This window comes from Conger conger, chromosome 10 (assembly GCF_963514075.1).
Source record: "Conger conger chromosome 10, fConCon1.1, whole genome shotgun sequence".
Taxonomy (NCBI): domain Eukaryota; kingdom Metazoa; phylum Chordata; class Actinopteri; order Anguilliformes; family Congridae; genus Conger; species Conger conger.
Window position 1 is genome coordinate 13,242,146 of NC_083769.1, and position 23,045 is coordinate 13,265,190.

Consider the following 23,045-nt stretch of genomic DNA (forward strand, 5'->3'; position numbering starts at 1 on the left):
CATTCCACCACTGAGGAACCAGTGGCGTGAACGTGCAGCTCGACCGCCAGGTGCACGTAGAGAGGGAACCATAAGGCGACTAGGGAGTGATCAGGGATTGTATGTAAGGTGGGGCAGTCCCCTTAGCAGCCTGAAATGCCAACACTAGGGCCTTGAAACGGATGCGTGCGGCAATAGGAAGCCAGTGGAGACCAATGAGAAGCGGGGTGACATGAGCCGACCTGGGCTGACTGGTGATCAGGCGGGCTGCAGCATTCTGGACCAGCTGGAGGGGCTTGATGGCGTACGCTGGGAGACCGGCTAGGAGGGAGTTGCAGTAATCCAGGCGGGAAATGACGAGCGCCTGAACTAGGAGCTGGGTGGCTTTGTCCGTCAGGAGATGACGGATGCGGCGTATATTATACAGAAAGAACCTGCAGGTTCTGGCAGTGGAGGATACTTGTGGAGCCAGGGTGAGGCAGTTATCAAGAGTCACCCCAAGATTCTTTGCCGTTCCGGAGGAGGAAACTACAAAGTCCTCAACAGTCAGTGAGAGGTCGATTGACGGAGAGGACTTAGCAGGGATGTAGAGAAGCTCAGTTTTGGCAAGGTTGAGCTTCAGGTGGTGGGAAGTCATCCACGCAGAGATATCAGCCAAGCAGGCAGAGATCTGTGTGGTGACTTGGGTGTCGGGGGGGAAGGAAATGAAGAGTTGGGTGTCATCAGCGTAAGAATGATAAGAAAAGCCATGGGAAGAGATAACAGAACCAAGAGACATGGTGTATAGCGAGAAGAGGAGAGGCCCAAGAACTGAGCCCTGCGGGACTCCAGTTTGTAGGGGGTGAGGGTCAGAGACTGAGCCCCTCCAAGTCACCTGGTAGGAGCGACCAGACAGGTCGGAGGAAAACCAAGCGAGTGCCGACCCTGGGACACCCATCCCAGACAGCGATGAGAGCAGAATCTCATGATTGACTGTATCGAAGGCGGCCGACAGGTCGAGGAAGATGAGGACAGAGGAGAGGGATTTGGCTTTAGCAGAGTGGAGTGCCTCAGTGACCGTGAGCAGGGCAGTCTCAGTGGAGTGGCCACTCTTGAAGCCAGACTGGTTGGGAGCAGACCGCCCGTTCCAGAGTTTTAGCGAGAAAGGGAAGAAGACAGACAGGCCGATAGTTGTTCAGGGCAGAGGGGTCAAGAGTAGGTTTTTTGAGCAGGGGAGTGACTCTGGCCCTCTTCAGGGAAGAGGGCATGGTGCCGGAAGAGAGGGAGGTGTTGATTAGGGAGGTGTTCACAGCGCTTCACTTTTCCCACATTTTGTTATGTTACAGCCTTATTCCACAATGGATTAAATTCATTTTTTTCCTCAAAATTCTACACACCCCATAATGACAACATGAAAGAAGTTACAAATAAAAAACTAAGAAATCACATGTACGTAAGTATTCACAGCCTTTTCCATGAAGCTCAAAATTGAGCTCAGGTGCATCCTGTTTCCACTGATCAACCTTGAGATGTTTCTACAGCTTAATTGGAGTCCACCTGTGGTAAATTTAGTTGATTGGACATGATTTGGAAAGGCACACACCTGTCTATATAAGGTCACACAGTTGACAGTGCATGTCGGAGCACAAACTAAGCATGAAGTCAAAGGAATTGTCTCGAGGCACAAATCTGGGGAAGGGTACAAAAAATTGTATTTTGCTGGTTTCTGGATGTGATGCTTTGACTTATGGTAGAACCTATGCACTTGTAAGTCGCTTTGGATTAAAAGCGTCTGCCAAATGACTAAAATGTAAATGTAAATGTTAAACTTTCTGCTGCTTTGAAGGTCCCAATGAGCACAGTGGCCTCCATAATCCGTAAATGGAAGAAGTTCGGAACCACCAAAACTCTTCCTAGAGCTGGCCGCCCGTCTAAACCGAGCAATCAGGGGGGAAGGGCCTTAGTCAGGGAGGTGACCAAGAACCCGATGGTCACTCTGTCAGAGCTCCAGCGTTCCTCTGTGGAGAGAGGTTAGAACCTTCCACAAGGACAACCATCTCTGCAGCAATCCACCAATGTACAGAGACTTCCTGGATGAAAACCTGCTCCAGAGCGCTCTTGACCTCAGAGTGGAGCGACGGTTCATCTTTCAGCAGAACAACGACCCTAAGCACACAGCCAAGATATCAAAGGAGTGGCTTCAGGACAACTCTGTGAATGTCCTTGAGTGGCCCAGCCAGAGTCCAGACTTGAATCCGATTGAACATCTCTGGAGAGATCTGAAAATGGCTGTGCACCGACGCTCCCCATCCAACCTGATGGAGCTTGAGAGGTGCTGCAAAGAGGAATGGGCGAAAAAGATAGGTGTGCCAAGCTTGTGGCATCATATTCAAAAAGACTTGAGGCTGTAATTGCTGCCAAAGGTGCATCAACAAAGTATTGAGCAAAGGCTGTGAATACTTATGTACATGTAATTTCTTAGTTTTTTATTTTTAATAAATTTGCAAAAATTAAAAAAACAACAACATAACAAAATGTGGGAAAAGCGAAGCGCTGCGAATACTTTCCGGATGCACTGTATACTGCACATTGTACAAACCAGAGGTGGCAAGGGTGACACACACACACACATAAGTCTAGGTCAGGGATCACATACAGACAAAACAACACCCACCATATAACAAAGAACAAACCTTCCCCAAGCCTAGCTTCCAGGTATTTTCTTTTCTTCATTTATTTTGGAAAAAGAGCACTGGCTTGTTGGCCAGATGGTGTGTATCCTTGAAAGAACATATGCAAAGCAACATGTGACTAACAACAACAATGGCCTGGATGTTCCGTGATGCAGGTTTACATACCCAACCAACCATCAAACAAATAAATGAAATACATTTAGGCCTACATTTTACTGTGTGGTTCTGTATACATGTATGCAGGCCCATAACTCCCATTGAGGACACTGAGGTCCTGTTCTCTGTATTTGTTTCATATCCATTGCCAAAGCATACATTTCATTTCATTCTTCTGCAATTAATTCAGGAGGGGAATGAATAACATGTAATAGTTTCTCAAATGTAAGCCTAATCTAGAAGCATATGTTATATATTACACCCTAAATCTGTAACACTCAGTTAAATGACTGAATTAACGATTTTGCCTACTTAAATTCCTCATCCAGTGCATTCATTGCCTGCATTCGGGATCACATCGCATACTCGTATAAGTAAGCGGCATTTTGTAGACAGTACGTATTTTGAGAGACATCGTGTTTAAATCGTCCGTGGTATTTACTACAGAAAAACATGAATGAAAATATACCAAATACCCTTTGATTGAATGTCATTTCCACATATTTTCACTGATAACTTTTGGCAGCATAGATGACGCACTTTCATCAAATGACTCCTTTCTGCCTCTCCTTCATACTCCCAAATAAACTTCCACGTTTTTTCTGTTTTGGTGGTGGGTGGATGGGAGGCCAGTGGGTGTCTGCGAAAAGGTCAAGCCAATTTCGCATATATAGGTATTCCAGATTGAGCAGGTGTGCATATTCCCGAGTGAACCACTGAGCTGAATCCATTGAAAAAAACGAGGAAGCAGAGAATGGACTACCTGACAGTTCTGGTGAGTGAGATAGCCTATCAGTAACATGTTCGCCACTGAAGATGTGACATGGGGAGGGACCGCCTGGCCAAATACGATTGTCATGAGCTTTCCTCACTGAGACAGGCGAACTCCTTAATAGTTATATGCTCGTTTTGAAGTTATTATTATACATTATTATATTACTGAAAAAATCCATTGTTTGGAATTCAATGACTGCTGAATGAATGAATAAATGAATGGAATGACTGCTCTGGAGGGACGTTGTTTAGGGAGTATTTGTATTTATTTCGTATTTAATAGAGACTGCTCACCTTTGCATGATACTTCGCTGTAAAATCTTTACCCATTTTACTCAATACAATTAAGGTAAGTTAACAATCTATAATTACATGTTCCAGCAATTTAATCAATAGTGATATTATATTTATTTAGCAATAATAATCTGTTACCTTCGTTTTATAGGGTAGATTTGGTGTATGATTTTTACAGCGTATTATGAATTTACACCTCCACAGTTTTGATTGTAGATTTCGTATTACTCGGGAGGTAATTTTATAAGCGAAGTGGAGTTGTAGCCAATATCTTTCAGTGGCTCTCCTCGTTAATCAGTAGTGTAATGTAAATACTATATTATATTAAAATATACTATACTGTAGCCTACTCCTCTGTATGTTATATGAATTTGTAGGCTACTCTACGCAAGTATTCCCTGCGGTAAAACGCAGCTATGACCTTTAGAAATGACCCGCTACCAGTTGTTTCAAAACATAGCTTGAGCTGTTTTTTTCCAGCAAGGTTTATCTTTCAGCAAGGTTTATCATTCAGGTTACTTTCACTTTCACTAGCCTACATGTTGACAATAAACTGAAATCCTATACAATTTCTAGCTCCTCTACTTTCGTTTCTTGCCGCAGAATTTCGGTAGGAAAAATAACTTAGAGATTGCGGTTTTCTGGGCTTGTTTAGCAGTGTATATAAACTAAGCGAGGCCGTTTTTTTCAAATCATATTAGTGGTTTCTACTGATAACAAAACAAACTTATAAATGTAGCCCTTCCCCTCGGTTGGGAGTTTCATTTGTCTGTATAGTCAACAGTAATTTAAAGCGTTACAAAGGACAGAACCCAGACCCACCTTTACATTTTTATATTTTGATAACGAAATCAACATGCATCCTTTAGTAAAAGTAAAAGTCAGTTAAGTTTGTGAGTGTGTGAGTGGATGGTGTGTGTGCCCTGCGATGGACTGGCGACCTGTCCAGGGTGTATTCTTACCTTTCGCCCAATGTATGCTGGGATAGGCTCCGACCTCCCTGCGACCCTGTTCAGGATAAGCGGGTTAGGATAATGAATGAATGAATGAATGAACAAAAAATAGTATTAAAGTTGTTTTTCAAGATTAAGCACAGTTTATTTTTTACTATCGATACTTCAGTACATAATACCCAGATACTTTTAAGACATTTACTTAAGTAAGGGAGAGCGGGGTAATTTATCACACGGGTAAGTTGTCACACTGTCCATACCTCCAACCCCAGGGGCGCCATCTCAAAAATCAAATAGCTACTTTGTGTGACAACATGTTCTCTGGTCAACTTCCTTTTCCCATGTCAAAGTCACTGTAATTTGAGCACCATTTTCTCATTTTTCACCTTCAAAAGTGACAAAATGGCAATAAAATTGTGTTAGGTGTAAATGTAAATTATTTATGTAATTAATTATTTTTGTAATTATTTGTGTCCTGAATAAAGGAGACAATAAGGTGTATTTTTATACTTTAGCTGCAGTCCTATGTTGAACTAACCTTGAGATTTAGCCAACATTAGCCCACATTTCAGTTTGGGACAACTTGCCCAAATATAGACACATAGAACATGCATGGAAAGCATTGTGATATTGCATTGCATTTCTAATAGAATTAAAAGTCATTGTAAATGGATTATTATATATGCATATATATAGTTGAGTGCAGCAGACATCCCTGGACTACCCAAGAATAATCTGGTATGTGTGCGTGCGTGTGTGTGTGTCGCCAGTCCATCGCAGGGCACACACACCATCCACTCACACACTCACAAACTTAACTGACTTTTACTTTTACTAAAGGATGCATGTTGATTTCGTTATCAAAATATAAAAATGTAAAGGTGGGTCTGGGTTCTGTCCTTTGTAACGCTTTAAATTACTGTTGACTATACAGACAAATGAAACTCCCAACCGAGGGGAAGGGCTACATTTATAAGTTTGTTTTGTTATCAGTAGAAACCACTAATATGATTTGAAAAAAACGGCCTCGCTTAGTTTATATACACTGCTAAACAAGCCCAGAAAACCGCAATCTCTAAGTTATTTTTCCTACCGAAATTCTGCGGCAAGAAACGAAAGTAGAGGAGCTAGAAATTGTATAGGATTTCAGTTTATTGTCAACATGTAGGCTAGTGAAAGTGAAAGTAACCTGAATGATAAACCTTGCTGAAAGATAAACCTTGCTGGAAAAAAACAGCTCAAGCTATGTTTTGAAACAACTGGTAGCGGGTCATTTCTAAAGGTCATAGCTGCGTTTTACCGCAGGGAATACTTGCGTAGAGTAGCCTACAAATTCATATAACATACAGAGGAGTAGGCTACAGTATAGTATATTTTAATATAATATAGTATTTACATTACACTACTGATTAACGAGGAGAGCCACTGAAAGATATTGGCTACAACTCCACTTCGCTTATAAAATTACCTCCCGAGTAATACGAAATCTACAATCAAAACTGTGGAGGTGTAAATTCATAATACGCTGTAAAAATCACTGATGGGGTAAGTTGTCACAAGTGCACACTCTCTATTTACTGTCTACAACTCCATACTGAAATAGGATATGAATATGTAATGTAAAACAAAATATGTGCCCTGGTCTCCCCTCCTATTGTAATGGTTGACTTTTACTTTTCCAGTTAAGGTATCTGCAGACTAATTTTGTAGACTAGATGTCTGTATTGGTCAGCTGGTGAACAACTGCTTGACCAGCTAAAAGTGTTGAATATACGACTTGAGTGAACTTTGATCACTTTTTATTCCACTGCCGTTAATGACGCTTTACTCTGGGGGTTTGTATATTTACATGTGTTCTTCCGTATGTCTTCGTTCACAGATTGTGTTTCTGAGCACGGTGGCACCTGTCTGTTCAATACCATCCTGTTTTAAGTGTGGGGATAATTGTACCATTAAGGACATCAACCGATTGGATAAGGATTTCGAGAAAGTGTTACCTTCTGACTTCCACCCAAGTATCCGCAAGCACTTGGAGGCCACATGGCAATACGAGTAAGTCTGACTCCATTAGAAAGTTACATTCAGCCAGCAGTCATCTGAACAGGCTACCTGGGTAGTTGTGTCTCAAAATAGTTCCACTTCAACAGCCCATATTAAGCTAATCATTTGGCATGAAGTGCAATCACAATGTACATGACTGGGACCTGGAAGGTTGGTGGCTCAAGCCCTGGTGTAGCCACAATATGATCCGCACAGCTGTTGGGCCCTTGAACAAGGCCCTCAACCCACAGTGCTCCAGGGGTGATTGTCTCCTGGAGCACTGTGCATAAGCATAAGCTAAATGAATGAGTCATATATAATTATGTGTCTCCCTATTATAAACCTTCCCCAAATTCGTTCATGATGGAGTGTGATATTGTTCAGGATGAACAAACAAAAAATGTTGTCCATGTACCTCAAACGGGAAGGCCTTCATCATTTTTTAAATGCATAAATGTTGCAGGTGACGCTTTGCCACCTAGCATGTCAGTTGCATGAGTGTCAGGGTACCAGACATGCCTGCCAAATTTTGTGGGTTTTTGAGGTGAAAATTGTGCAAGAGTGGATAATAAAACACAAAGAGGAAGAGCCCGAGCAAAAACAGTAGGCGTATGCACCTAATGACATTTCTCTCCCTCCTCTTTCTCTCTCAGAATTGACTTCGATGCCACCAGACTACCTAAGAGCATCTGGATTGTAAAATGCGAGGCTTGCCGGACCCAGGCTTGCCAGACCAAGGCTTGCCAGACCGAGGTTTGCCAGACCCATTGTCACGACAGACTTACAATGAAGGAGATTAAGTACAACATAAGAGTGTATGACAGACAGGCCTGCCAGAACCCAGAACACTTCCAACTGGTTCCAAGGACATTCAATGTCACTGTGGGCTGTACATGTGTACATTCTACAATGTTCTCTTCCCGAATGAGAGCGTGAGCATTCTGTGCTCAGCAGCTCTGTCTGGGGCAGACACGTGTCACATACATATTACGCGTGCTACAATAAATATTATATATTTAATGTAAAAGAATGATATTTTAATATATCTTTCATATACATTTCTAAAATGGGATAGGCATAACGCAATAAACTGTCCAGTACATACACTGTGTGTATTCCAAACGATTACTCTGCTCAATTTTACTTGAGATCGGCTTGTAAACTTTAAAATGTAATCTAATGGCAGAGAACACGGCATGTCCTCATTCGCCCTGGTCTTCAGACATTTTGTCAGCATGAGGTAACTGACAGGACCTCATGCTGAAGATTAATTTAAAAAATTAAAAATTAAATTAAAAAAAGCAAATTAAAAAAACACAAGGAACTGAAATTAGGACTTTTTAAAATACAAATAAAAAAACAAAACATTTTGTAACTGGTATGAAAGTTGCTATTTGTTTCCAGTTTTGGCCAGGGTCAATTGGGGATGGTCTAAGACTGTCTAACATGCTACTCTTAAACTAGCTGAAGGCAAAAACAGGCCAGGCAGCGGTAAGCAATGATGACACTGTTCCGGGTTCAAGTTCTTGCTGACCCTCCGCCTGGGCCTTGGATGTTCTTCCTGTGTTTGTGTGGGTTTGTACAGATACTCCGGTACCCTCCCACATCCCAAAAACATGCAGGCTCCAGAGATACGGCCTATGTGCTTTAACCTGCACTTTTATTGCCTTTCCCGGTTAACAGCTGTCAGTTTCTCCATCAACAACACACACAGGCTATATTTTAATAGATTTAACAGATTTTATTTATCATTGTTGCATTTTGTTATTTATTGTATTACACGTCGATTCAATGGTCATGTTGTGCACTGACTGAAAAATGCTTAATAAATTATTGTTGGCCTATTCAAATTTGTCATGTTTTCATCTTTGAGAATTCACAAAGGGAAGCAGGTTTTGCCAGCAGTTAACTAAGATTATTGGAGTTTAGGAAAAGACTAAATGATTTTTTAAGGAGAAGTGTTCAGCTTGATTGTTCAGACCAGTTAGTGAACGTATAACTGATTTACAGCCCGCCATAGCGTGACAAAATATTTACATACAGATATGCACACAAACAAACAAACGACAAGTCATTAATTACCTAAATTTTATTTTAACAAATGTCCGATCACACAAATCAAAATGATAAACAACCCAGGAGAGGGGGTGAAGCTTCTTCACAGTATGGAGTTTAAATGGTCAAACTGATTCTGATAGACACTCAATGATAATGCAGTTGGCACTTTGAAGGAATAAAATACTCGTACCCCTGTATAAAATGCTCCTCATCCTATGCACCCAACAGATTAACAGCAACATAAAAGCGCACAGCATTTTTTAATAATTATTATACTACTATCCAATTAACATGGGATGTATTATTAATGTGGGATTTACAAGGAAGTAGATTGCAGTCATTAAAACAAGAATCTTTTCAGAAGTTTGTGTGTGTGTGTGTGTGTGTGTGTGTGTGATAATAACTGATAAAAATGGGGGGGGGGGGGGGGGGGGGGGGGTTAATATCAACCCCATGGCATTCTAGTGGACTACTCAAAAACAAAAACTCGGGGGGTTAGAATTAGGCAATGGCATGGACCCGACGTCTGCTGGGTTCGGCCGAGCGAGAACCTTTCCGGTGTACGATACATTTCAGCTTTAGGGGACAAAAGCTTTGAGTAAAGGACCCAAGGTTATGTTCCACCAAAAACGCATATTTACTTAGAAATTATCATGAGGCATGTACTTGAAAAGATTAATTCCGACAGAATATGTAAATTAGGCCATTTGCATACTTTAATTCAACATGACGGAAATTACAAATTCAAACATTTTTGTAGCAGTCTATAAACTGAACCAAGTAAGATATCGTTATCATTAAGCTTGAAGATTGTTTTGAGGCATTTGTTTTTATCATCAGTACCAAATAGTCCAATTTCTTGAAATTTCAGATAAATGTATTATTAATAAAATATTATAAAATAATTTCATGATCCAACAATGAGATGCTGCACACACCCCAAAAGCAAACAAATAAAATAAAAATAAAAACCCCAATTTGCTCAAAACTGGATATGGAGTAAAGGTTTGCCAAGTTTCATGATGATAGGATGACTATGCACTGAGAAGAAAGTCCTGTAATATTGTCCAAAGTCAGGTTTGAGAAAATCGTCTCCAACGATAGAAATGGGAAATAATTATACTAATTTCACCATACACATGGTGTAATAATTCAAAAGGTGGTACTATCCTGAAAGTTGAATAGTCGAGGGATGATTTGCAGCAGTAAACAGAAAGTTAAATTTGACAGAAAATTTTATTTCTTTGAGTGGAACAGAACCTTAAGCCAATTGGAAAATTGGAATTAAAGGTCTACATTACAATTCTTTAACAAAGATTGGCGAAGATTCCTCCTCACTAAATACTGCAGCCAACAATCTTGGGCTACAAAACAAACCTGCACACCACAAACCTTTTAAGACTTTTTTTGGCTGCTGCTCGGTGGATGCTGGCTGGGGTTGAAAGTGGATAATCATATGGGGGGAGGGGGTAACATTTACCATCAGCGAACAACAAGGAGCTTCCTAGAAGTTGGGTCGATGGGTGGTGGGGGGTGAGAAACTAATTTTAAGACTGCTCAGAAAACCTGCCACGGTAACAAAAAAAATACAATCTACAAGAGCAGGATATGATGTTGAACTTGCTGAACTTGATACAAAGTGCTGAACCAAGGGCGCCCAGAAGTAAAGGCAAAACAGCGCCCCCGTATGGACAGGTTTTTATCATTGCAGTATTTGGCTCTTTAAAAAAATCCACAAAAAAAAAAAACCCTACTTTTTGTCTTAAATAATGACGAAGCTAAGAATAAAAATCTTGAGTAATAGTAATGATCGATGGGGGGGGGGGGGGGGGGCAATGGAGGACAGCACCAGAAGTGGACGGTTCCCACAGTCAGGGACTGCTTCTCATCACAGGCTGGGCTACTTCTTCTCCTTCTTCTTATCCTGTGAGAGACCGAGCAAACCAGGTAATCCACCAGCGCACAACACAACGCGACAGAGAGGAGTACGAATCGGTGAAACGTGTGTGCCCGTTTCATACACAAAAACACACTCAAACTAGGTGTGTGCATGCCGTAGATTATAACAGCACTTATGTATAGTTATATATAGGTACTGTGTTGTATTAGATATTGTATTGTTGTACTCGGGGTATTCTAGCTGCCAACCGTGGTATGCTAGTTTGTAAGTTGATGTATTCTTCAAGGGTTCCATTTGTATCTATATGGTCACGCTAGGAACTGTACTGTCCTCTCAGGTCCTCTTCACACTTGTTCCTGTGTTCGATCTGCACCTCGCTGTACGTGGCCCTGGATAAGAGCGTCTGCTAAATGCCTGTAATGTAATGTAATGTAATCTAATGTAACGTAATGAACTCTACGGACTCACCTTCTCGTTCATGGCCAGGATGACCATGATCTTTCTGAAGATGGTCACAAAGTCCAGGAAGAGGTCCACACAGTGCCTAAAACAGAGAGATTTGTCAGGGCGCTTTAACGGCACGCTGAAACAGGAGTTAGAGCAGCACTGGCTTCTGTGATATGACGTATACATGAGTGAAATGGATCTTTCAGGGGAAATATTTGAAGGGTGGGGAGCCCTGCGTACCACTGTGTGAATGGAGGGGAACGGGAAACAGAATATTTACAGACAACCGAGAGGTATACACGCCCAGTGATACATGATGACATGAATTGTGGGGCGGCCTGTAGCGTAGTGGTTAAGGTAAATGACTGGGACACGCAAGGTCGGTGGTTCTAATCCTGGTGTAGCCACAATAAGATCCGTGCAGCCGTTGGGGCCCTTGAGCAAGGCCCTTAACCCTGCATTGCTCCAGGGGAGGATTGTCTCCTGCTTAGTCTAATCAACTGTACGTCGCTCTGGATAAGAGCGTCTGCCAAATGCCAAAAATGTAATGTAATGAATTACCATAAAAATCTGTGTCCGTGGCCACAGTGGACAAAACCTGGGAAGAGTACGCGGTCTACTGGATAGTAACGATTTTCGCAATTATCCTAATGTTGCATCTCCTAAGAGAACAACTTCAGGGTGGTATCGGACAATAACAGTTTATCGGCACAGGACAGATGCTTCAAATCTGGCAAATCATACACCGGAGATGATTTATTATTCTTAGTACCAGCCACTCACAGGCCAAGTTACACAGAGTGTCAGAAGTTCTACAGCACTCGGCTCTTGATAATAAAGCAGACCAGTCCGACCCACCCCGCTGTTCACAGGCACGAGTTGGACACCTCTCACCCAGTCGAGCAGCAGGGTTGCGGGCACTCCACAAGAGGGCGCCGTTGCGACAAACCGAAACCCCCACCCGGAGCCGTGGGGCTGCCAGACGGTCTGCACATGCACCGTCCGAGGCTGGGTTCCACAGCACGAACACGCCTTCCCTCGTGGTAGCTATTCCCCGACTACATTCACGACATGCAACAAGCAAACTAAAGGAGTGCTGTGCAAGGGGGGACAGACGACAAACAAGCCAAGCCCTTTACAGCACGGGCTCCAAACCGGCTCCGTGTGCAAGCGTTTCCCTTCTCCGTCCGCTGACTTTGGAATTCTCGCAAATTATTCACAACAAACATCTAGCTAATTTTAGGGATAATGAAAACACACCAGCCTGTCTTATAAAACACGTTCGTAAGGATTTCAGGGTATTTGCTTCCCCCCCCCCCCTCCGAACCCCACTTGGCGTGGCCTCCCCATTTCATTCTAGCATTTCGGAGATGTCCCCCTTGAAGCAAGGCGAGGGGCCGTCAGGAAGAAAGGACATTGGGAGTGGGGTCCGGCCCGGGGTGGCGGCGTTCCGCGTTTCTCAGGACGGGAACGCCGAAAGGCGGAGCGCGCACCAGATGTAGTCCTTGTCGCCGAGCTCCGCCTTCTCAATGATGAGCTGCGTGTCGAAGAGCACGAAGCCGCACATGACCAGCAGCCCCAGGTACAGGTGAGCCTGCGGGAGAGGGGCACGCGTTCACAAACACCCAGCCGACACCAGGCTCACGCTCAATTACACACAGCACAAGCTGGGAACAACGCTGAGCAGACCACTCACAGCGTACAGTCTGTTAATACAATTTCACCTTCATCTCATTTAAAGTTGTCCTTTTTTAAGCATAAATGGAATTACCTTATGCTTACCATACATGTACTATACACTCAGTGAGAACTTGGTTAAGTATTTATTCATTACTTCTACTGCTGTAGCCTATCCACTTAAGAGGTTTGACGCGTTCAGAGAATACCAGTGCATACCACTGTTGTACAAGTAATGTGTGGTTATATGTGTTACCGTCACCTTCGACCAGTCTGGCCCTTCTCCTCTGACCTCTCTCATTAACACTTTTTTGCCCACAGAACTGCTGCTCACTGGATGTTTTTAGTTTTTACACACCATGTCTTTCCCATTCTGACATTTGGTCTGAACAACACCTGAGCGTCCTGACCATGTCAGCATGCCTTTATGCATTCAGTTGTTGCCACATGATTAGTTGATTAAAAATTTGTATTAACAAGCTGGTGTACAGGTCTACCTAATAAATTGTTCACTGAGTGTATACTTGCAGATATTAACATTTTTGGGTTAAAGGGTTAAATTTTTTTTCCTAATTATTATTACATTTTGTACAAGTTCTGTTCAATGATGTACACTCAGTGACAACTTTATGAGGTAGCCCAATACACCAGCTTGTTAATGGAACTATCAGCCAATAATGTGGCAGAAACTAAATGCATAAAAGCAACCGTAGAAAGGTCAAAGGGCGCATGAAAATAAACACACAAACAACCGGGTCGATTCGGAAGGTGATGGAGTCCGATGACACGGAGAAACTCTCACACTCACCTTAAAGAGCATCACGGACCCCATGAACATGTTGACCAGGGACACCAGGAGCAGGATGGAGAGAGCAGACATCAGGGTCCCTGGAAGGACAGGAGCAGCGTCCAGTAAAAAGATAACATCACCGCACACTAATGGCACTGCCACGTCTCTCCAGGTCAGTGTGTGGTTAGCGGAGGGCCAGTGTGTGGTTAGCGGAGGGCCAGTGTGTGGTTAGCGGAGGGCCAGTGTGTGGTTAGCTGGTCAGTGTGAGGTTAGCGGAGGGTCAGTGTGTGGTTAGCGGAGGGCCAGTGTGTGGTTAGCGGAGGGCCAGTGTGTGGTTATCGGGTCAGTGTGTGGTTAGCGGGTCAGTGTGTGGTTAGCGGGTCAGTGTGTGGTTAGCGGGTCAGTGTGTGGTTAGCGGGTCAGTGTGTGGTTAGCGAAGGGTCAGTGTGTGGTTAGCGGAGGGTCAGTGTGTGGTTAGCTGAGGGCCAGTGTGTGGTTAGCGGGTCAGTGTGTGGTTAGCTGAGGGCCAGTGTGTGGTTAGCGGAGGGCCAGTGTGTGGTTAGCTGAGGGTCAGTGTGTGGTTAGCGGAGGGTCAGTGTGTGGTTAGCGGGCCAGTGTGTGGTTAGCGGAGGGCCAGTGTGTGGTTAGCTGAGGGTCAGTGTGAGGTTAGCGGGCCAGTGTGTGGTTAGCGGAGGGCCAGTGTGTGGTTAGCGGAGGGTCAGTGTGAGGTTAGCGGAGGGTCAGTGTGTGGTTAGCGGAGGGTCAGTGTGTGGTTAGCAGAGGGCCAGTGTGTGGTTAGCGGAGGGCCAGTGTGTGGTTAGCGGAGGGCCAGTGTGTGGTTAGCGGAGGGCTCTGGTGCCTCACCTCCCAGGAAGAGGTAAGACCTGCGGCGGGCGTAGAGGGCGCTGAGAGTGAAGCACACGAAGATGACGGAGGTGGCCAGGAAAGCTGTTACTATGATACTGGAGAGAGAGAGAGGGAGAGGGAGAGGGAGAGGGAGAGGGAGAGAGGGAGAGGGGGAGAGAGAGGGAGAGGGGGAGGGAGAGGGGGAGAGAGAGGGAGAGGGAGAGAAACAATACTTTATATTCCTATCACAGGAGAAGTTCCTTCACTGTAACTGCAATAAGCTGCATGGATCATAATCAGAATCAGCGGTGGTGGTGGTGGCTTCACATTGCTGGGAGGAAGGTTCTTACCTGGGGTTGATGGCAATGACGTAGTCCATGGCAGGCCCCAGTCCCACACCTAATGCAGAAGAGCAGGGAAAAAAAGCGTGCGTCAGCCCCTCAACCGCTACCCAGCCCCTCAACCGCTACCCAGGCCGTTCAGACCAGGAAGGGGCTTCCCCACCATCAGTGTCCAGCCATCACATTCCCATGGAGGGAGCGCTGATGCCTGACCTGAAGGCAACGCTAAGCCTGGCGTAGCGCACAGGGCAAAAAAAAAGCCGAGTTGAGCGCCATCAGGGTTCAGAACGCTAAAACTTTGACCGTTATTGAAGCTGTCCTTTCCTAGCATGTCCAATCATATCGCAGCTTCCAATGAAGCACGCAGATGTCGTCCAACACAGAGCAACACAGAGCAACACAGAGCAACACAGAGCAACACAGAGCAACACAGAGCCCAGGTAGAGCCGTTTCAAGTAGACTAATAGAGCTACTTTATCCAAAAACTACATTTTAGAAGTATTCCATAGGTTCCAATGCACCAGACAAGCCTAAAAAAGTATTTGGAGCAAAAACAATTATATATTTGACCCAAGTATGTTGGATTGTACTTAATATGTACAATATGTTAATATGTAATTTGGGCAAATGCTGTTGAGGTTATTGGCCCATTTATGAACCAGTGAACTCAAATGTCAAATGTGTACCTAATGACCATCATTCCCAATGCGTTTGGTTCCCTCAGTGGTTCTACTATAAATATTGTTACGCAAGGCTGGGGACAACACCCCTGGACATTTGGACTGAACACCGAATGACTCAATGTTTTTTAGGGGAGGTTTCAGCTGACAGGAGCGGGTATTGGGTGGGTGTGCAGTGCCCCTTTACCTGTGAAGAAGGCAAATCCCGCCAGGATTCCCAGGCGCTGCTTCTCCGTCTCCTGGTTGTGAGGCGTCATGGCGAGCCAGGCCATCATTCCCAGGGAGCCCAGCAGGCTCAGGAACCCGCCCTGGTGACGGAAAACACCCGTTCAACTTCAACTTCAACTGCTCGGTTATTCAGCAAAGAAGCGCACGCGTGTTGAGTCGACATTATACACAGCTAGCCACAGTGCCAATACACTAAACACACAGCTAGCCACAGTGCTAATACACTAAACACACAGCTAGCCACAGTGCTAATACACCACACACACACAGCAAGCCACAGTGCTAATACACCACACACACACAGCAAGCCACAGTGCTAATACACCACACACACACAGCAAGCCACAGAGTTACTACACTACATCATACACAGCTAGCCACAGTGCTAATACACTAAACACACAGCTAGCCACAGTATTACTACACTAAACACACAGCTAGCCACAGTGCTATTACAGTAAACAGACAGCTAGCCACGGTGTTACTACACTACATTATACACAGCTAGCCACAATGCTAATACACTACACACAGCAAGCCACAGTGATATTACACTACATCATCAAATCTGGACAATCAAAATCTTTTCTCCCAGGTAATTAGCTGAACAATTAGTTCTACTGACAGGTCTTCACACCTGACGCCCAGGTAAAGGGAGGGTGGAAAACCAGCAGTCCTCGGACCAAATAGTTTACCTGGAACAGCCTTGTGACCACATGGACGTAGGAGCCAGCGGCTGCCACCAGCATGCACAGGGAGAGACTGCTGTACACATTCTTCAGGTGCTGCTGAGTGGAGCTGGAACTGAGAGAGAGAGGAGAGAGAGAGAGAGAGAGAGAGAGAGAGAGAGAGAGAGAGAGAGAGAGAGAGAGAGAGAGAGAGAGAGAGAGCGAGAGAGAGCGAGAGAGAGCGAGAGAGAGATATGACATTTCACCATGAAAAGAATTTCAGCTAGATAGAAAAAACAGCACTGCTTTCATGCTATTCTAAATTATTGAAAAATGATTATAAGTAAAAAAAGTAGGCTGGTAAAAAGTCTAGTTTCCCAAATTAAGCTTATGCCTGGATGCGGCCAAGTTTACCTGTGATGGGTAAGTGCATAAAAACACAAAGCCTCTGTAATATGACTTACTATCTGATATCTTAAGCCATTTAAAGATTAACCATTGAAGATGAAGATCAAGACCAAACCCCCCAAGACGCAGAGCAATATATAAACAGTATTCACAGACTGCCTATGTCACATTAATTGCTGGAGAAATTAAAACCAGAAGTCAATATGGCTACTTTTTCATTACTGCACTCAGCATAATGGCTGGGAATGCCATTTCTTTCTTTGTTATTTCTCTTTATTTAAATTATTTAACAGGGGAAAAGTACAAAAGTAAACCAATGGACAGCAACACGTAAGCCATGTGCATGAACATAACTGAAAACTCAAAGCATCAGTGTTGCATGCGTCGCCTGTCTATTTACTATGCTTCATTAGCTTCATTTGTGTGGCTTGAAATTTTAAGTGACAACTTAACCTCAGGGCCCATGCTTCAGTTAGGGGGCCGGGGATTGAAGCTCTCAAACTGGTGCCAAAAAGCAAATGTCCCCATTGAAGCCCATTCTAAACGATTTTTGCAATTTTGGACAATACTTTTCAATTCTGAAATGTCTTCCCATTAAACTAGCCCCATTGCGCATGCCAAACAGCTCCATAGTCAACAAGGCAGCCTCAATGAAATGGCTCGCGCCACTGAGCAGCTCCAGCGGAAGCAGTCTCCTATATCTTCATTGCTTTAGCATAAGCCGGTATGTGCTCTGCACGTGCCTGCTAAACCAGCCCCGCCCTTCCTGGCCATTACATGACGCACATTCAGCAGAAGCTCTTAATCAGCATACCGATAGAGCAGATACGAATATCGAACCGGGCAGCAGCGCAACCAGTCTGACAACATTCCCACGCGAGCGAGCGCATAAGTATCGTCACTGAAAGACTAAATGTAGCACCTCCCATCTAATCACTATAGCAGTGATGGGGAAAAGGGGTCCAGAAATTATACTAAACTTACAGTATTGGTACTGTGTAAAGATTTTAAACTAATTAAAACTCTAGTTAAAAATATACTCAAGTGAAAGTACTTCTACTTTTAAATGTACTTAAGCATTAAAAAAGTGAACTTTAATTGCTAGGGATATACAACGCTGAAATTATGGGACAGAGGGCACTTTTTAAAAATGTTATTTTTAATTTCATCAGTTAAGTTTATTTGTTTTTACTCTTTACAACGCATAACAATTTTACCACACAGTTTTAACTCTGATCTGAACTACATCAAGCCCTCTATTGTGGCATTTAAACACACTAATGCACAATAGATCACATTAGTTAAGCAAGATGCTTATATTAACTGACTAACGCGACAAGAACAGCAAACGTTAACGTTAATGCTAGCGAGCTATGGCGGCACATCTTCACCCGCAGCAGTGATGAAATTAAGTTTGATTGGCAATTAAAAAAAAAACAGGGCTTGATATTTTGCCCAGAAAAAAAGTTTGTAGTTGGAACTGCAAAATTTGTAATGAATACTTTGAAGGTGTAAATGCAACATTTGTCTCTGAAAAGTAATTGAGTGAAAGTACAAGTAGGCCTATACAAACTTAAAAACACTAAATTAAAGTACAAATCCCCCAAAATAGTACTCAAGTATAGTTAAAGTACAATTACCCAATACCACCCCTATACAAAAGTATCAGCACTCACTATAAAAAAATATCTTTCTTTCAGTATCCGACTTTAGGATCGGCACACATTGTTGCTTTAACGCACGAGGTGTTAAATTCAAATTCAGTGCAGAAATTAAATTCAAAATACAGAGTTCAAAATTCCTAGCGAATTTTGTTTGCCAAGAAATTGTGGCCAGTTAGTTTACCGTGAAGTCCAACGGAGGTACACTCTGAACCAATATTTGGTGCGTACCATAATGGTCCATTGAGCCCAGTCCGGACATTTCATAATATTTCTTAAGTTTTTATTTTTTAATTTAAAATTAAGTCAGAAAACCTTGAATTCAGAGATTAGCCTTTCACTTTCAATATGAATTTCCATTTGAAATGTATTTTAATGAATATATTTCACTTGTAGAATAAATACAATTGAAGAATACTTTCATCACCAGCCTAAATGGTTTCTGGTTCTTAGCCCTTATTGTCTGCAGGCTTTACTGTGGGTAGAATAACCCAGAATGCAGGAAATGTCAGGAAAAAAACGAGAACAGACAGGGCTTGGGGGAATCCCCAATCTAAATACTTACATTTGGGAGAATTTTAACAGAGCGTCAAAATTGATGTTGCGATCAAACACATTCATCCTGACAGAGACTGGTCGAGCTGTGCTGATCTTCTGAGACAGTGATTCTTGTTACCCGCCACACCAGCTGCAACGCAAACAGCCAAATGAGTTGTGCACAAAAGAATAACTTGTCGCAGCACTTTCCTTTCCTCAACGTAACTGCACACATAGATCTGCCTGAAGATGTATGTACACCTCATCTGTGGTTGGCTGAGCTCAACCCGCAGTCGGACATGCTGCTTCCTTGTCGTCTTGGGAGGCAACAGCTGCCTTCCAGTCGTCACTGAGGGAAGGAAAGTACCTTGGGCGCTTTAGCTAAGTACCAGAAACATGTTTGCGTGATCTTATCGGGACAATACTAGTCCCTCCCGATGCATCCAAATTGAACTAGCTGAGCATTTGAGCAACAACGCCACTTTATTTCTCAGTTCCGATTACTAATGTAGCGAAGGTCCATCCACCCGAACTTGTTACCGACGAGCTAACGTTACACATTGATACCGGCTTGTATTCGGACAGACGAGCCAGCGCACTGAGATATTGTATAGGGGGCGTCGACAAACGTAAAGGCCACAAGCTAGCAGTTTCGCCACTGCTGCTAGCCGTTACCACCTTCGCTGTAAACTAATATAGCTATTAATATAGCTAGACTAAATCAAAGCAGTCGGAGATTGGGTCGTGGCTGAGACGGTACCACCAACAAGCAGATGTTGACTAAATGCCACTGCTAGTGCCAGTTAGATTGCCATATGTTTACACCGAATCGCACTTCATAATTTTAGATAACAATACTTAAGCTAGCTGGCAAGGCGTGCAACAGTATAACGTCCACTTCTAGCTAAGAGACAATCTAACAAAGTAGCGATGTTGCTTTCTAAGAGGCCAACACGCATATAATGTGGGTCAGCTGGAACCCGACACCTTTATTTTGAATTGCAACCTAAAAATATCAGCGAAACATTTGGAGGCAGGGATAGATTGCATATCTGTAATTATAACACCCATACAGTAGGACTAACTCACCAACAAGCAGGCTAGCTAACTTTAGTGCATTGGACTTTGCCCCTTAACATTAGCTAGCTAGCTATCTTAGAGCTACTAGCATACCGGAGCACCCTAATTTGGCTAACTTCAAAACAAAGCTAAGACACGGTGTATTTTAATCTGCAGTTAGAGAGCCAACTCACGACACCAAGCCCGGAACATGTAAAAACACACGTAGTAGTCGAGGTATGGCGGAACATAACGAATTACTTACAGCGTCTGTGTTTCAGTCCGTTTCTCTTTTTAGCTACCTGGCTCACTTAAATTGTACTTCTTTCGTCCAGAGTACCACGTACGTCACGTTCCTTAGTGGCAAAGCTGCGTAATAACGTCACAACGTCAACATTCACGTCTTGTACGTGAAAGAATAGAATAAACATCTCTTATCCAAGGTGAAAATTCTCAAATTGGAATGGCATGTCTAGCTGTAAAAACTGTAGGAGTTGTAGGCTACTGCGCAAAAAAATACGGCGAAAAAAAAAAAATATTAAAGTGACTGTAAAGGCTGTGAATGGCGGCAAACTACATTGAATGGCGGTATTGTTTATGTATTAGGCATCAGCAAGATTTCCTGACCTAATGGGTAATAAATGTTTTAGTTTCATCGCATATCTCCTCCATAGTTTCCCTTTTTTTATTATAGATATTAGTTTCATGAGTTTAAGAGGGTAAATAACCCCTCTAAGCATGAAAACCACCTAATTAAGAAAAATGAAGATTGTTAAAACTCTGGGATTTCAGTTGTGGTTGGGAAGAAAACCAGCACACACAGGGGTCCCCCCGGACTGACCCCTGCTTTAGTCCATACTTGTCTCCATTCCAGTGGTCCCCCATGACTGACCCCTGCTTTAGTCCATAGTCGCCTCCATTCCAGTGGTCCCCCAGGACTGACCCCTGCTTTAGTCCATACTCACCTCCATTCCAGTGGTCCCCCAGGACTGACACCTGCTTTAGTCCGTACTCACCTCCATTCCAGTGGTCCCCCAGGACTGACCCCTGCTTTAGTCCGTACTTGCCTCCATTCCAGTGGTCCCCCAGGACTGACCCCTGCTTTAGTCCATAGTCGCCTCCATTCCAGTGGTCCCCCAGGACTGACCCCTGCTTTAGTCCAGTCGCCTCCATTCCAGTGGTCCCCCAGGACTGACCCCTGCTTTAGTCAATACTCTCCTCCATTCCAGGGAATAGAAGTCATTACCGTGTGCACAATGGTTAGAGACACATTTTCATCAAATCCTCATTTTATTTAAAATTTGTTTTACTAAAAGTTGCAATGACAGACAACAGCAATCTTAGGTAATGTTTCATGATTGTGAACATTTTTATTGTAGATCGATTAATGATAGAGGGGTTTTTAAATGCAGCAGAATACTATGTCCTGAGTGAATTCAGATTGCAAACTCAGATTAACATTTCTGACAAAGGCTCAAATGTAAATGTTACAACACAGGTCTGTAATTTTGTGCATGTACAGTAGAAAAGGCATTTCAGCCAATATGTGCTTACCGCTTCAAGTCAGCCTGAATATCAACATAGCACAGCAAACAGAAGACTCATTAAAGCTTCAGACATCTCCATCAAGAAAAGGTCTCAAATAGAAAATGTGCATATCCAAAAAGACACATGCAGTTAAGTTTTTTAAATTTCCCTGCTCCAACAAAGATAGCAGGGTGGCTGAGGTATGGCTGTGGCCTGAACAGCACACACTGCAGAGAAGCTCACATAGCAATTAGAAAAACACTGTGCCAACAATGCAGCTTGAACCTTCAAGGATTGGTGGAAAGCTGACCAATAGGAGCGCTCAATTCAGCATTTTGACCCTGCTTCTGTGGGGATCGGAAAGGTTCTAACCCCACTAACTCAAAGACACAGATGTGATGTGGACACAGAATAAAGGCTTACTGAAATAGATGTTAGTGTACCCCTTTCCATAAAGCAACAAACTTGAGGACTGAAAATGGCACAATTAAATATGAACATTTATATTCAAAATGAGACATCTGCACATCAGCCATGACTTCCAGGAGTAAAAAAAAAAAACAGTTATTTGCCATTTTCTTACTTTATTTTTCTTAGACTCTCATGGCCATTAAGGAAGCACAAATCCTTAGTCCAGTTTATGCCCAATGTACCCAAAACAATGCATCACAATGCAACTGTGTACTTACACCTGTGTGCCTTTTCATTAGCTTTTTTGAAGGCAGGCAGTGTTGAACTGCACCAAGCCAGTGCTGGCTGAGAGCAAGGAATTCTTATTCCCACCACCAGCTTGGAAAACAGCAGAGAAATCCGGTTTTCCGGGATGACAATTAGAAAGCATCTCAGAGATGAAGCGACCTGGAAAGAAACGAGCACGGGAATAAAAATAGATGCGAGAACAACAAAGGAAACAAAAAAAAAATGCGTCCTCCAACAGCATTCCACAGAGAAGCGTCTTAACAACAGGGACGCAGATGGGGAGGAAATTAGGACACCGAATTTTCTGACAAAATGTACTGCCACGTTGTTACAAAAATAGACAAATGATTAAAGGCGATGTGTGCCCTCAACTGTCGCCACTTGCTTTGTTGACTTCCGTTATTCTTCTCGTGTAGTGATTCTGTAAGCCGAACATCCAATCAGAGAGCTCTCTCAAGGACGGCCTCCACCACTATTCAACACGCTGAATCGGCCAATAAAGACCGACTAGCGCCAACGGTGCAGGACAGAGCACAAAAACTACGGGCGACGTTTGGCTACCTACGGTCAACGACTGCCCAACTACGGCCGATGGTCGACTTGGTAAGACAGGGCCTTTAAAACCCAAGAGTATTTTATGGTCTGAAATGT

General features: G+C 43.4%; 1 protein-coding gene and 1 long non-coding RNA gene across 3 annotated transcripts; one reads left to right on the forward strand and one right to left on the reverse strand.

Moving 5' to 3' along the window:
* Nucleotides 1-3,700: 3,700 nt before the first annotated feature.
* LOC133138257 (uncharacterized) lies at nt 3,701-8,058 on the forward strand. Its single transcript, XR_009709705.1, has 3 exons — nt 3,701-3,930; nt 6,708-6,880; nt 7,522-8,058. It is a non-coding gene; the product is annotated as an uncharacterized LOC133138257 (long non-coding RNA).
* An 881-nt stretch (nt 8,059-8,939) lies between these two features.
* On the reverse strand, nt 8,940-20,568 carry LOC133139013 (probable Bax inhibitor 1). Of its 2 annotated transcripts, none has more exons than XM_061258247.1 (10): nt 20,434-20,568; nt 19,138-19,260; nt 16,531-16,639; nt 15,795-15,915; nt 14,937-14,985; nt 14,605-14,702; nt 13,759-13,838; nt 12,767-12,867; nt 11,295-11,370; nt 8,940-10,850 (listed from the first exon to the last, which is right to left on the reverse strand). In XM_061258247.1, the coding sequence occupies exons 2-10, from the start codon at nt 19,191-19,193 to the stop codon at nt 10,827-10,829; spliced, it is 714 nt and encodes a 237-aa protein (XP_061114231.1). In that variant the 5' UTR covers nt 19,194-19,260; nt 20,434-20,568; the 3' UTR covers nt 8,940-10,826. The 2 variants fall into 2 exon arrangements, with proteins under 2 accessions (XP_061114231.1, XP_061114232.1); XM_061258248.1 differs by lacking the exon at nt 20,434-20,568 and adding an exon at nt 19,371-19,658.
* Between the last annotated feature and the right edge of the window lie 2,477 nt (nt 20,569-23,045).